General features: G+C 42.6%; 1 protein-coding gene across 3 annotated transcripts in view; it reads left to right on the top strand.

Moving 5' to 3' along the window:
• The window catches only part of yod1 (YOD1 deubiquitinase), a 35,845-nt gene extending 22,147 nt beyond the window's left edge, over window positions 1–13,698 (top strand). For 2 of the 3 annotated variants that reach the window (XM_072480255.1, XM_072480256.1), the window contains one exon: window positions 6,809–13,698. In XM_072480255.1, coding sequence (XP_072336356.1) covers window positions 6,809–7,512 — 704 coding nt within the window. In that variant the 3' untranslated portion in view covers window positions 7,513–13,698. The remainder of the gene's footprint in view (window positions 1–6,808) is intronic. The other variant, XR_011935733.1, reaches the window with a different exon arrangement.
• The last annotated feature ends 1,781 nt before the right edge of the window (window positions 13,699–15,479 follow it).

Genomic DNA, 15,479 nt, shown 5'->3' with positions numbered 1-15,479 from the left:
TTGTGAGCAGTTTTGGGCCCTATATCTAAGGAACGATGTGCTGGCCTTGGAAAGGGTCCAGAGGAGGTTCACAAGAATGATTCCTGGAATGAAGAACTTGTCGTATGAGGAACATTTGAGGACTCTGGGTCTGTACTCGTTGGAGTTTAGAAGGATGAGAGGGAATCTTATTGAAACTCACAAGATACTGCGAGGCCTGGTTAGAGTGGATGTGGAGAGGATGTTTCCACTTGTAGGAAAAACTAGAACCAGAGGACACCATCTCAGACTAAAGGGACGATCCTTTAAAACAGTGATGAGGAGGAATTTCTTCAGCCAGAGGGTGTTGAATCTGTGGAACTCTTTTGCCGCAGAAGGCTGTGGAGGCTAAATCAGTGTGTCTTTAAGACAAAGATAGATAGGTTCATGATTAATAAGGGGATCAGGGGTTATGGGGAGAAGGCAGGAGAATGGGGATGAGAAAATATCAGCCATGATTGAATGGCGGAGCAGACTCGATGAGCCGAGTGGCCTAATTCTGCTCCTATGTCTTACGGTCTTCTGGATTGTTCCTGTTTCTTATTCACAGGACACATGGGCAATTTTCCACATTGCCGGGTAGATGCCAGTGTTGTGGCTGTACTGGAACAGCTTGGCTAGGGGTGCGGCAAGTTCTGGAGCACAAGTCTTCTGGACGATTGCCAGAATAGTCAGGGCCCATAGTCTTTGCAGTATCCAGTGCCTTCGATCATTTCTTGATATCATGTGGAGTGAATCGTATTGGCTGAAGACTGACATCTGTGATGCTGGGGACCGCCAGAGGAGACCGAGATGGATCATCCACTCGGTTGAAGATTGTTGCGAATGCTCCAGCCTCATCTTTTACACAGATGAGCTGGGATCTTCTATAATTGAGGTTGAGGATATTTGTGGAGCCACCTCCTCAAGTGACTTGTTTAATTGTCCACCACCAATCACTGCTGGATGTGGCAGGATTGAAGAGCTTAGATCTGATGTGTTTGTTATTGAATCGCTTAGCTCTATCTATTACTTGCTGCTTATGCTCTTTGGAACACAAGTAGTCCTGTGTTGTAGCTTCACAAGATTGATGCCTCATTTTTCGGTATGCTTGGCGTTGCTCCTGGCATGCACTCCTGAACTTTTCATTGAACCAGGGTCGAGCTCCTGGCTTGGTGGTAATGGTAGAGTCGGGGGTGCGCCGGGCCATTAGGTTGCAGATTGTGTTGAGGACAATTCTGCTGCTGCTGATGGCCCGCACCGCCTCATGGACGCCAAGTCTTCTAGATCTTTTCGAAGTCTGTCCCATTCAGCAGGGTGATAGTACCACACAGCACAATGGAGGGTATCCCTAAATGTGAAGACGGGACTTTGTCCCCGCAAGGACTGTGCGGTGATCACTTCTACTGACACTGTCATGGACAGATACATCTACAGCAGGCAGGTTGGTGAGGATGAAGTCAAATATGTTTTTCCTTCTTGGTTCCTTCGCCATCTGCTGCAGTCCCAGTCTACCAGCTATGTCCTTTAAAACCTGGCCATCTCGGTCTGTGGTGGTACTACCGAGCAACTAGAGAACAAAGAACAAAGAAAAGTACAGCACGGGAACAGGCCCTTCCGCCCTCCAAGCTCGTGCCGACCATGCTGCCCGACTAAACTACATTCTTCTACACTTCCTGGGTCCGTATCCCTCTATTCCCATCCTATTCATATATTTGTCAAGATGCCCCTTAAATGTCACTATCGTCCCTGTTTCCACCACCTCTTCCGGTAGCGAGTTCCAGGCACCCACTACCCTCTACGTAAAAAACTTGCCTCATACATCTACTCTAAACCTTGCCCCTCTCACCTTAAACCTATGCCCCCTAGTAATTGACCCCTCGACCCCGGGGAAAAGCCTCTGACTATCCACTCTGTCTATGCCCTCATAATTTTGTAGACCTCTATCAGGTCGCCCCTCAACCTCCGTCGTTCCAGTGAGAACAAACCGTGTTTATTCAACCGCTCCTCATAGCTAATGCCCTCCATATCAGGCAACATTCTGGTAAATCTCTTCTGCACCCTCTCTAAAGCCTCCACATCCTTCTGGTAGTGTGGCGACCAGAATTGAACACTATACTCCCCAAGTGTGGCCTAACTAATGTTCTATACAGCTGCAACATGACTTGGCAATTCTTATACTCAATGCCCCGGCCAATGAAGGCAAACCTGCCGTATGCCTTCTTGACTACCTTCTCCACCTGTGTTGCCCCTTTCAGTGACCTGTGGACCTGTACACCTAGATCTCTCTGACTTTCAATACTCTTGAGGGTTCTACCATTCACTGTATATTCCCTACCTGCATTAAACCTTCCAAAATGCATTACCTCACATTTGTCCGGATTAAACTCCATCTGCCATCTCTCCGCCCAGTCTCCAAACAATCTAAATCCTGCTGTATCCTCTGACAGTCCTCATCGCTATCCGCAATTCCACCAACCTTTGTGTCGTCTGCAAACTTACTAATCAGACCAGTTACATTTTCCTCCAAATCATACTACAAACAGCAAAGGTCCCAGCACTGATCCTTGTGGAACACCACTAGTCACAGCCCTCCAATTAGTAAAGTATCCTTCCAGTGCTACTCTCTGCCTTCTATGACCTAGCCAGTTCTGTATCCACCTTGCCAGCTCACCCCTGATCCCGTGTGACTTCACTTTTTGTACTATTCTACCATGAGGGACCTTGTCAAAGGCCTTACTGAAGTCCATATAGACCACATCCACTGCCCTACCTGCATCAATCATCTTAGTGACCTCCTCGAAAAACTCTATCAAGTTAGTGAGACACGACCTCCCCTTCACAAAACCATGCTGCCTCTCACTAATACGTCCATTTGCTTCCAAATGGGAATAGATCCTGTCTCGAAGAATTCTCTCCAGTAATTTCCCTACCACTGACGTAAGGCTCACCGGCCTGTAGTCCCCTGGATTATTCTTCCTACCCTTCTTAAACAGAGGAACAACATTGGCTATTCTCCAGTCCTCCGGGACATCACCTGAAGACAGTGAGGATCCAAAGATTTCTGTCAAGGCCTCAGCAATTTCCTCTCCAGCCTCCTTCAGTATTCTGGGGTAGATCCCATCAGGCCCTGGGGACTTATCGACCTTAATATTTTTCAAGACTCCCAACACCTCGTCTTTTTGGATATCAATGTGACCCAGGCTATCTACGCACCCTTCTCCAGACTCAACATCTACCAATGCAGCACGGTAGCATTGTGGATAGCACTATTGCTTCACAGCTCCAGGGTCCCAGGTTCAATTCCGGTTTGGGTCACTGTCTGTGCGGAGTCTGCACATCCTCCCCGTGTGTGCGTGGGTTTCCTCCAGGTGCTCCGGTTTCCTCCCACAGTCCAAAGACGTGCAAGTAAGGTGGATTGGCCATGCTAAATTGCCCTTAGTGTCCAAAAAGGTTAGAAGGGGTTATTGGATTATGGGGACAGGGTGGAAGTGAGGGCTTAAGTGGGTCGGTGCAGACTCGATGGGCCAAATGGCCTCCTTCTGCACTGTATGTTCTATGAATTCCTTCTCTTTGGTGAATACTGATGCAAAGTATTCATTTAGTACCTCGCCCATTTCCTCTGGCTCCACACATAGATTCCCTTGCCTATCCTTCAGTGGGTCAACCCTTTCCCTGGCTACCCTCTTGCTTTTTATGTACGTGTAAAAAGCCTTGGGCTTTTTCCTTAACCCTATTTGCCAATGACTTTTCCTGACTCCTTGCGTAAGTTCCTTCCTACTTTCCTTATATTCCACACAGGCTTCATCTGTTCCCAGCCTTTTTGCCTGACAAATGCCTCTTTTTTTTTTTTGACGAGGCCTACAATATCTCTCGTTATCCAAGGTTCCCGAAAATTGCTGTATTTCTCCTTCTTCGTCACAGGAACATGCCGGTCCTGAATTCCTTTCAACTGACACTTGAAAGCCTCCCACATGTCAGATGTTGATTTACCCTCAAACATCCGCCCCCAATCTAGTATCTTCAGTTCCCGTCTAATATTGTTGTAATTAGCCTTCCCCCAATTTAGTACATTCACCCTAGGACCACCCCTATCCTTGTCCACCAGCACTTTAAAACCTACTGAATTGTGGACACTGTTCCCGAAATGCTCCCCTACTGAAACTTCTACCACCTGGCCGGGCTCATTCCCCAATACCAGGTTCAGTACCGCCCCTTCCCTAGTTGGACTGTCTACATATTGTTTTAAGAAGCCCTCCTGGATGCTCCTTACAAATTCTGCCCCGGCACTAAGTGAGTCCCAGTCAATATTGGAGAAGTTGAAGACTCCCATCACCACAACCCTGTTGTTTTTACTCTTTTCCAAAATCTGTACCTATCTGATCCTCTATCTCCCGCTGGCTGTTGGGTGGCCTGTAGTAAACCCCCAACATTGTGACTGCACCCTTCTTATTCCTGATCTCTACCCATATAGCCTCACTGCCCTCTGAGGTGTCCTCCCGTAGTACAGCTGTGATATTCTCCCTAACCAGTAGCGCAGAATTCCGCCACCCCTTTTACATCCCCCTCTATCCTGCCTGAAACATCTAAATCCTGGAACGTTTAGCTGCCAATCCTGCCCTTCCCTCAACCAGGTCTCTGTAATGGCAACAACATCATAGTTCCAAGTACTAATCCAAGCTCTAAGTTCATCTGCCTTACCCGTAATACTTCTTGCATTAAAATATATGCACTTCAGGCCACCTGACCTGCTGTGTTCAGCAACTTCACACTGTCTGCTCTGCCTCAGAGCCATATTGTCCCTATTCCTTAGTTCTCCCTCAATGCTCTCACCTTCTGACCTATTGCTCCCGTGCCCACCCCCCTGCCATACTAGTTTAAACCCTCCCGTGTGACACTAGCAAACCTCGCGGCCAGGATATTTATGCCTCTCCAGTTTAGATGCAACCCGTCCTTCTTATATAGGTCACACCTGCCCCGGAAGAGCTCCCAGTGGTCCAGATAACGGAAATCTTCCCTCCTACACCAGCTGTTTAGCCACGTGTTTAGCTGCTCTATCTTCCTATTTCTAGCCTCACTGGCATGTGGCACAGGGATTAATCCCGAGATTACAACCCTAGAGGTCCTGTCTTTTAACTTTCTGAATAGCTACCTGAAGTCCTGCTGCAGGACCCCATGCCCCTTCCTGCCTCTGTCGTTAGTACCAATATGTACAACAACCCCTGCCTGTTTGCCCTCCCCCTTCAGGATGCCCTCTACCCGTTCGGAGACATCCTGGACCCTGGCACCAGGGAGGCAACATACCATCCTGGAGTCTCTTTCACGTCCACAGAAGCGCCTATCTGTACCCCTGACTATAGAGTCCCCTATGACTATTGCTCTTTTGCGCTATCTCTTGGTAATGGACATTGAAGTCCCCCATCCAGAATATATTCTTCGCCCTTGCCTTCCTCAGTGCTTCTGCAAGTGGAGGAGTACTGATTCATCAGCTGGTGGACGGTACCTGGTAATCAACAGGAGGTTTCCTTGCCCATGTTTAAGCTGAAGCCATGAGACTTCATGAGGTCCAGAGTCGATGTTGAGGACTCCCTGGGCAACTCCCTCCTGACAGTATGCCACTGGGCCACCACCTCTGCTGGGCATGCCCTGCCGGTGAGACAGGACATACCCAGGAATGGCGGTAGTGGTGTCTGGGACATTGTGTGTAATATATGATTCTGTGAGTATGACTATGTCAGGCTGTTGCTTGACTAGTCTGTGAGATAGCTCTCCCAGCATTGGCACCCAGGTGTTAGTAAAGAGGGCTTTTCATGGTTCACAGAGCTGGGTTTGCAGTTGTCTTTTCCGGTGCCTAGGACGATGCCGAGTGGTCCGTCCGGTTACATTCCTTTTTAGTATTTTCGTAGCAGTTGACTAGAACCGAGTGGCTTGCTATAGCGTTTCAGAGGGCATTCGATAATCAACCACATTGCTGTGGATCTGGAGTATTATATTGCAAGGCAAAATGACTGAGGACAGGTGAGAACGATGTGCAATGTAAAACATTTGTCTTTAAGACTTAAAGAATTGAATTAACATCGAAGTGTGGGTGAATTTGCACAAACTCAATTGTTCAGACGATATTTTTTCTGACCAGTTCAATCAAGATGAGTGTGCAAGGATCATGACTTCAATATCTTTGTTCCTGGAGAAATTTTAAACAAATTGGAAATGGCTGGCTTTGGTCCTTTATGTTAATAAGTGGCATATAAATACTTGGGCAGTGTGTGACACTTAAAACCTGATGAACAAGAAGTCTGCAAATGCATATAAAGTATATATCTATAATATGTCACTGTGAAATTAATGTGATTCATAGCCCAATTTAATATCCCAATTTCCTATCTGGTAACCGTGACTATACTTCAAAAGTACTTATTTGACTCTAAAGTGCTTTGTCATGAAAAGAGCAATGTCAATGCAAGTCTTTTGTTTAATTCTTTGGAAAGATTTCTGAATGTGTTTAAATAGTCACAGCAGTATTTTGCATCATCTGCTTGATGGCAATCCATGCAAACCACCAGGTTCAGCATCACAAGTAGATTGTGGATAACTACATTATTTATGATAATATGCATGATATTTTAAAGATTTTCTTGTAGATGCCTTTTTTAACAAAAAAAGAGTCCACTAATAAAAATATTTTATCTGTACATATGTGCATTCCCTATTTTTTTTCTGCAAATAGTTGCATCACTTTTAATTATTTGATGATAACCTTGAACCAGTACTAGAGTAAGTTTGCATTAAACATATCACAATTTTTCTGCAGGAGATACTTTGATTGTGGAAGAGGAAAGGGATACGTTGAAGATCAAAGCCTCTGCTTCAAAGTTTGGTGCTAAAAGTTCAGATAAGGATGCTTTCCCACAGCTGGCCCGGCATGTTGTCCCTGCAGATAATTCATGTCTCTTCACAAGCATCCACTACGTGGTCGAGGGTGGTGTTTGTGAGCCGACCTGTGCTCCAGAAATGCGAAATCTGATAGCGCAGATTGTGGCAAGTGACCCTGACTCATACACAGAAGCTGTACTAGGAAAAAGTAATTGGGATTACTGCAACTGGATTCGTCAGAATGACACATGGGGAGGAGCCATTGAAATCTCTATTCTATCCAAATTTTACCAGTGTGAGATCTGTGTAGTGGACACACAAACTGTCCGAATAGACAGATTTGGCGAAGATGTAGGCTACACAAAACGAGTTCTCCTGCTCTATGATGGGATCCATTATGACCCGTTAAATCGACAGTTTGAAGATCCTGAAACACCCCCACAAACTATCTTCTCCACAGCCGATGATGTTGTCCTTGCCCAAGCACTGGAGTTGGCAGATGAAGCTAGAAGGAAACGACAATTTACAGATCTGAATAAATTCACATTGCGATGTGTAATCTGCCAAAAGGGGCTGGTGGGTCAGTTAGAGGCTAGGGAGCATGCTAAAGAGACTGGGCACACCAACTTTGGGGAGGTATGATAGTCAGAATACTGTTATCCGCTTCACGTTCCTAGAATGTACTGGGATAATTAATCTCTAGGATCGAAATGAAATGTTGAGTGTTTTTTTACCCTGGGATGATTAAACCATGAGCTGATCAAATTATTGGTTGTTTGAAAAACTGGCCCTCATTCTTGTATTCCTGTTTACATGGTAGGAATTGTATTAGACTTCACTCATTCTAGTTTATTATATTAAACAAAATGTTTGTTTAAATAGATATAGAAGATGCACTTACATATTTAATAGCGATTTAAAATTACCCAATAGAGTATTATGTGGCTGGACACTAATATGTAAATCATCAATGGTTTCTCTTAAGTCTTAGATTTGAGTTGTTTTCCATCTCTATAGCAAGGTACATCTGCAGGATTCATATTTGGAATGTTTTTATTGCAGAATAACTCTAGAAAAATGATCTATCAGCCTATAAACTAATTGTCGTGAATATTCATTTGAGGATTCTTTAAGATTTCAAGTAGCTCCAAAGGAATGCCTTTTTTGTGTTTTAACAACCGTTTTATGATCAGCTCATGGAAATCACAGGTGCATCCTTAAACAACTACCTTAACCATGACTTGTGTCAACAAGCTCAGGAGCTTTTTAGATGAATCATTCTTTGAGTCATTGCTGTTTCTAAGCATTCTCTTAATTACTTGAACAGTTAGCAGAAAAGGAACTCCCATGAGCAGGCTGAGATGCCTCTGAACTGAAATCTGCACCCCTTGTATGTACAAATGGGATAGCGTATCACAAGACTCATAGCTATCTGCTTAACTGCAATGTAATGCAACTGAGACTTGATAGGATGCTCACTACACTATTGTCTACTTAACAACCACAATAAGTATTTCACTTGTCAGGCTAAAAAAAATTTTTTAATTCCAATTATGATTGTAAGGAAGTAACAAGACTATCTACTGATGATACAGATATTTAAATTAATGAAAATAAAATCAGTCCACGGATAGATAAAAATATTGCATCTCCAAGGAAACAATCTTTCACTTATTTTCCAATGTAAAGATTACACATGGGCAATGAAATTCCGATTTTCCCACATGAAACTCAAGTACTTAACTTTCAAAATTAAACTAAAGACATGGCAAAATGCAGGTCTGTCAATGTCCCAGTCTAGAAGCCTCAGAATTGTTAATAAATAAAGTTTCAATCTACAATGGTGCATCTTATGCACTGAATTACTTGACAGCTCCATATGTGTAGAAGTTCTAAAACTTTTAAAATATGTAATCTGATTCACACTTTAACCAAATTTTGTGCATCCTGTGGACTGCTGGCTCTGGTCTCGACCTCAAAAAAGTAGTAAGGAAAAATAGCTTGTGTTTCATTGAAATTGTGGAAGAATCAAGACCATTTTATGTATTGGTCACTCTCAAATGTAGGCAAAGAAATGCTTTATAAAGTTAAAACTATCTATTTTAATTTACCTTTACTTTAAAGTAATGAGAATGTTTGATACGGGACTAAATTCTTTTAACCACAATTATGATTTATTTACTTCATATACATGCACCTGAAAGAAATGTGTTCTGCCATTTGAATGCTCAAAGATGGATTTGTTTTCAAAGATTTTTTAATGACATACACATGGTGAAACTTTAATGATATAGCAACATTAAACTTTATGAAATAAAATCAGAAGATGCTGGAACTACTAAGCAGGACAGACAGCATCTGTGGCGAGAGAAACCGAGTTAATGGTTCAGGTCGATTACTTTTCATCAGAACTACTTTCTGATCTACAATTCTGCCTTATCAGTCCAATTTTAAGCCATATTCTGAAACTTGATTTAGAATTTAGTGATAGTAAAGTTGGGTCAATGACAAATAACAAATCAGATGTGGTTGGTCAGTTTTGAAATGTTGCTTTTAGCCATTGTCTGAATGCTACTGCCAACATATGGAGGACTGCAGTTAGCTGTTCTTGCTGTATTGACCAATACAATTTTTATTTTTTTCTTTCCTGTCGAGCAGAAGGAAGTAATTTTGCATCTGGTACTAATAATTAGTATTGCTATCTAAGTAAAATGTGACCATGTTACAAAAAAGCAATGGAAATGCATCAACGTGCCAAATGTGTTTATGATGATTTGTTAACGCAACAAAATTCATGTAGACCGTGTTCAGAAGTAGGTAACTCATATTTCAGGCCTTTTCTTCATCAAGCACTCTTGGTTCAAATGCAACATCCTTAGATACAGAACAATGATGCAACATTATGTGCCTTATCCACAAAATCTAATACTTATTGGCTGCATCTCAGAAAAAGTGTTTTACTTTCTATTTCTCATCACAAATTAGTATAAAGTTCAAAGCAGTTTTTCATTGCTGATCAATCCAAAACTAATCATACTGCCTTATCTCACTGTTTGCTTAAAGGTAAAACTGTCTATCCCTTATTTTACACAGTTAAACTTCGTGTTCCATCAATCAAGTAATGAATCTTCTGCAAATATTCTCATTTTTCAGGGCAACAAGGTGGCAGAGGGCAACACGGTGGCAGAGTGGTTAGCACTTCTGCCTCACAGCTCCAAGGACCCAGGTTCAATTCCAGCCTCAGGTGACTTTGTGGAGTTTGCACTTTCTCCCCGTGTCTACGTGGGTTTCTTCCGGGTGCTCTGGATTCCTCCCACAGTCCAAGGATGTGCAGATTAGGTGGATTGGCCATGCTAAATTGCCCCTTTATTTCCAAAAGGTTAGGTTGGGTTACAGGGATAGGGTGGAAGCGTGGGCTTAAGTCGGGTGCTCTTTCCAAGGGCCAGTGCAGACCTAATCTGCACTGAAGGGATTCTATAATTCTTAGTGATGGTTTTAGTTGCTGAGCCTTAATTGTTGATTTCTGAACCAGTGGAGCCAGATTTTCTGTTCACCTTATTAATGCTTTAACCTTTTCCTCTGCTAGTTAAAACAGTTACAGTAGCTTGTGTCTTCCCTCATAATTATTTTTTTTCATACCTGGAATGAGAATTTAGGAAGATGCAGAATATGAGGATGAGAACATTTCTGGTGTAGCTTAAATGTGCATGAGACTCCCTTACTATGCTTCTTGCAAACAACTGTAGTACTGCTCAGAGCCTCCGAGTGGCAGCCTGGACTTGGAGATGCAGAAGTCAAATTTTCAGAGCACCATCAATCATTTTGTGGCAGTATGGCTTAATGCAAAGTCAGAATTGGGAGGGGGGAAGCTTTTTGATTATTTTGTGCACACACCCAAATTGAAATAAATTGTTATTTAAGTAACATAATTTTTTTTTTTTAATTTCTTTTTTTTTCCAATTGAGGGGCAATTTAGTGTGGCCAATCCACTTAACCTGTGGGGGTGAAACCCACGCAGACACGGGGAGAATGTGCAAACTCCACACGGACAGTGACCCAGGGCCAAGATTTGAACCTGGATCCTCAGCAGCGTGAGATAGCAGTGCTATAGATTACCTAAAAATGTGATCGAAACTATGTGATCAAAACTAGTTTAGCCTCCAGTGTTAAAATATACATTAGTGCCCCAAAACTCTTTAACAGCAACTATACTGGAAGGTAGTGCCTTTTTCATAAGTTATTCAAAATTGTGAATGAGCTTAGAGCAAATGAAAAATGTCTGCTTTTTAATGGTCTGTAATTGAAAGACGACGAGCACTATTTTATACAGGTCACATCTGCATTGTAACGGGGATCGTTGGCAAAGTTCTTTTGTATTTGAGCAAAGATCATGTTAAATTTAGGCTATTCTAACTTAGTACTGGGGAAGGAGGAAGCTGTTCCGATGGAATGGTCTTCACCTGAATCATGCTGGGACCAGAGTCCAGGCGAATTGCATAACTAGGGCTGTAGATAGGGCTTTAAACTAAAAAGGAGGGGGAGGGTTCAGTTGTATGGAAATTTAGAAAATCAAAGTTAACACACAAGGTAGGAGTGCAGGTTAATGATGAGGGCTTTAAATTAGTTAAAGGGACCCAGGGATAGGTTAGTAAAGTTTTCCAGAACAAGTAATAGAACAGGGTAGCAAGTGGCAGGACTCTAACTTCATACAGCAGTAAAGGGGACAACTATGAGAAGGGGCCAGTCAACACAGGACTGAGGATGTTGTACCTAAAGGCGCGCAGTATACCAAACAAGGTAAGTGAGTTTATGAAATTGGCTGGGATGATGTTGTGGGCATCACAAAGACGTGGCTGCAAGGGGATCAGGGCTGGGATCTAAATATCCAAGGATATGTTTCCTATCAAAAAGATTGTTGGCAAGAAATGAAATTGAATCGATAGCAAGAAGCAATATAGGCTCAGAAGGAATAGAATCTCTGTGGGTAGAGTTGAAGAATCACAAAGGTAATAAAACCCTGATTGGAGTTGTGTACAGGTTCCCTAGCAGTAGTCGGGATGTGGGGCAGAAAATAAATCAGGAGATAGGGATATAAGAATGGCAATATTACAATAATCATGGGGGACTTCAATATGCAGGTGAACTGGGAAAATCAGCTTGAAAGCGAATCCCAAATAAAGTAATTTGGGGAATGTCTTATGAGATGGCTTTTTGGAGCAGCTTGTGGTAGAGCCCATCTCCTCAGCTATCTCCTTCAGAACCCTGGGGTGTAGTCCAAGACACAGCCTCAGACTGAAGAGATGGTCCTTTAAAACTGAGATGAGGGGGAATTTCTTCAGTCTGAGGGTGGTGAATCTCTGGAACTCACTGCCGCAGATGCCTGGAAGCCAAGTCACTGAGTGTCCTTTAAGACGGAGATAGATACGTTCTTGCTTGATCAGGGGCTCGGGTTACGGAGAGAAGGCGGAAGAATGGGATGAGAAAAATATCAGCCGTGATTGAATGATGAAACAGACTCAATATACTGAATAGCCTAATTCTGCTCCTATATTTTGTGGTCTTATGGGTGAACTATATGTGTTGTGTAAGATCTCCTTCCAGTTATTAGCCAGTGAATAAATTGATTTCAACCAAAGAGCCTAAATGTGAGCATATATTTTTCAGTCATGAATTCCATGCTTTACAATTGGAAACATAGTCAATGTTTTTTATTGAATTTCCATCACCTAAGTTGATTATTTACTACAGCTTTTCGGCTTCACAGTAAAAGTGAAGCATAATTTGAGTACTATATACATTTGCTGCCAGTACAGCAAATAATGACAAACTCTCCAATTTTTTTAGAAAACTTGCTTCTTAGATATTTCTTGAAATATGTGGAATATATATACAATATATAGAAACGCTCTTTGGTTCAGTTGGAATACATGAGTCTTTTTAACCAATCTAGCTTGGTCCACGCAATTCCTGTATTCATTGTATAGATTCAGTGTGAATGCTGTGTTTAAGCTACCTAAAGGCACAGTGTATGTCTGAGCGTTATGTAAATTATTAGAGTTTGATAGAGAGCAAAAATGTAACAATCGTGACTAGAAACCAAAAATACTAACCTAGGCGATAAATAACTTCATTCTTTTACAGCCAATGTGATCATGATCAAAATGCTTATTTTATAGTAGGGAAGAGACCTTATAAAGAACAGGTTTCTGTTTTTTTTAATCCATTAGAATAATCAAGTATTAATGTTAATCTGATGGCTTAATCGTATTTGAAAATAAATGTGATAAGCGATTAATGTCCGATTAGCATTAATTACATTACAGTCCTATATTCTTAACCTAACATCATGTAACTACAGTAGGACATAGAATTGTCCTGTGAAATTTTATGTAATTTCCTAGCTGGTAAAACGCTTCTGTGTGACTTTCTTTATATTCCAGATTGTGCAGTGTGTACTTTAAGCCTTGGAGGCAATAGCATAGTGGTATTGTCATTGGACTAATAATCCAGAGACCGAGGATAATCCTCTGAGGGACCCAGGTTCGAATCTTACCATGGCATTTGGTGAAATTTGAATTTTGAAATCTGTAATTAAGTCTAATATGAAACCCTTGTTACATGTCTTAAAAACCCGCTTGGTTCACTAATGCCGAAGGAAATCTGGCCTACATGTGACTGAATGCCCTCTGAAATGGCAAATACTGTCTCGGCCAATAACACCCACATCCTATGAATGGAAATGTAATGAATGTTTTGCAATGTTGCAGCAATAGAATGTGAATTTACCTGGTGCAAAAGTGACAAAATTAAAAGTGGTTGATTACAAAATTGACCCTCTGCTCCCTATATATTCTGAGTATGGTGTTACAATTTGAAAATGTTGCAACTAATAGAACATAGAACATAGAAAATACAGCACAGAACAGGCCCTTCGGCCCACGATGTTGTGCCGAACCTTTGTCCTAGATTAATCATAGATTATCATTGAATTTACAGTGCAGAAGGAGGCCATTCGGCCCTTTGAGTCTGCACCGGCTCTTGGAAAGAGCACCCTACCCAAACTCAACACCTTCACCCAACACCAAGGGCAATTTGGACATTAAGGGCAATTTATCATTGGCCAATTCACCTAACCCGCACATCTTTGGATTGTGGGAGGAAACCGGAGCACCCGGAGGAAACCCACGCAGACATGGGGAGGACGTGCAGACTCCGCACAGTCAGTGACCCAAGCCGGAATCGAACCTGGGACCCTGGAGCTGTGAAGCAATTGTGCTATCCACAATGCTACCGTGCTGCCCTTGAGAACAAATAAATCTACACTATATCATTTTACTGTAATCCATGTACCTATCCAATAGCTGCTTGAAGGTCCCTAATGTTTCCGACTCAACTACTTCCACAGGCAGTGCATTCCATGCCCCCACTACTCTCTGGGTAAAGAACCTACCTCTGATATCCCTCCTATATATTCCACCTTTCACCTTAAATTTATGTCCCCTTGTAATGGTTTGTTCCACCCAGGGAAAAAGTCTCTGACTGTCTACTCTATCTATTCCCCTGATCATCTTATAAACCTCTATCAAGTCGCCCCTCATCCTTCTCCGTTCTAATGAGAAAAGGCCTAGCACCCTCAACCTTTCCTCGTAAGACCTACTCTCCATTCCAGGCAACATCCTGGTAAATCTTCTTTGCACCTTTTCCAAAGCTTCCACATCCTTCCTAAAATGAGGCGACCAGAACTGTACACAGTACTCCAAATGTGGCCTTACCAAAGTTTTGTACAGCTGCATCATCACCTCACGGCTCTTAAATTCAATCCCTCTGTTAATGAACGCGAGCACACCATAGGCCTTCTTCACAGCTCTATCCACTTGAGTGGCAACTTTCAAAGATGTATGAACATAGACCCCAAGATCTCTCTGCTCCTCCACATTGCCAAGAACTCTACCGTTAACCCTGTATTCCGCATTCATATTTGTCCTTCCAAAATGGACAACCTCACACTTTTCAGGGTTAAACTCCATCTGCCACTTCTCAGCCCAGCTCTGCATCCTATCTATGTCTCTTTGCAGCCGACAACAGCCCTCCTTACTATCCACAACTCCACCAATCTTCGTATCGTCTGCAAATTTACTGACCCACCCTTCAACTCCCTCATCCAAGTCATTAATGAAAATCACAAACAGCAGAGGACCCAGAACTGATCCCTGCGGTACGCCACTGGTAACTGGGATCCAGGCTGAATATTTGCCATCCACCACCACTCTCTGACTTCTATCGGTTAGCCAGTTCGTTATCCAACTGGCCAAATTTCCCACTATCCCATGCCTCCTTACTTTCTGCATAAGCCTACCATGGGGAACTTTATCAAATGCCTTACTAAAATCCATGTACACTACATCCACTGCTTTACCTTCATCCACATGCTTGGTCACCTCCTCAAAGAATTCAATAAGATTTGTAAGGCAAGACCTACCCCTCACAAATCCGTGCTGACTATCCCTAATCAAGCAGTGTCTTTCCAGATGCTCGGAAATCCTATCCTTCAGTACCCTTTCCATTACTTTGCTTACCACCGAAGTAAGACTAACTGGCCTGTAATTCCC

This window comes from Scyliorhinus torazame, chromosome 17 (genome assembly GCF_047496885.1).
Source record: "Scyliorhinus torazame isolate Kashiwa2021f chromosome 17, sScyTor2.1, whole genome shotgun sequence".
Lineage (NCBI taxonomy): Eukaryota > Metazoa > Chordata > Chondrichthyes > Carcharhiniformes > Scyliorhinidae > Scyliorhinus > Scyliorhinus torazame.
Note: the sequence above shows the minus strand (reverse complement) of the source record. Positions and strands in the feature narration are given on the sequence as shown.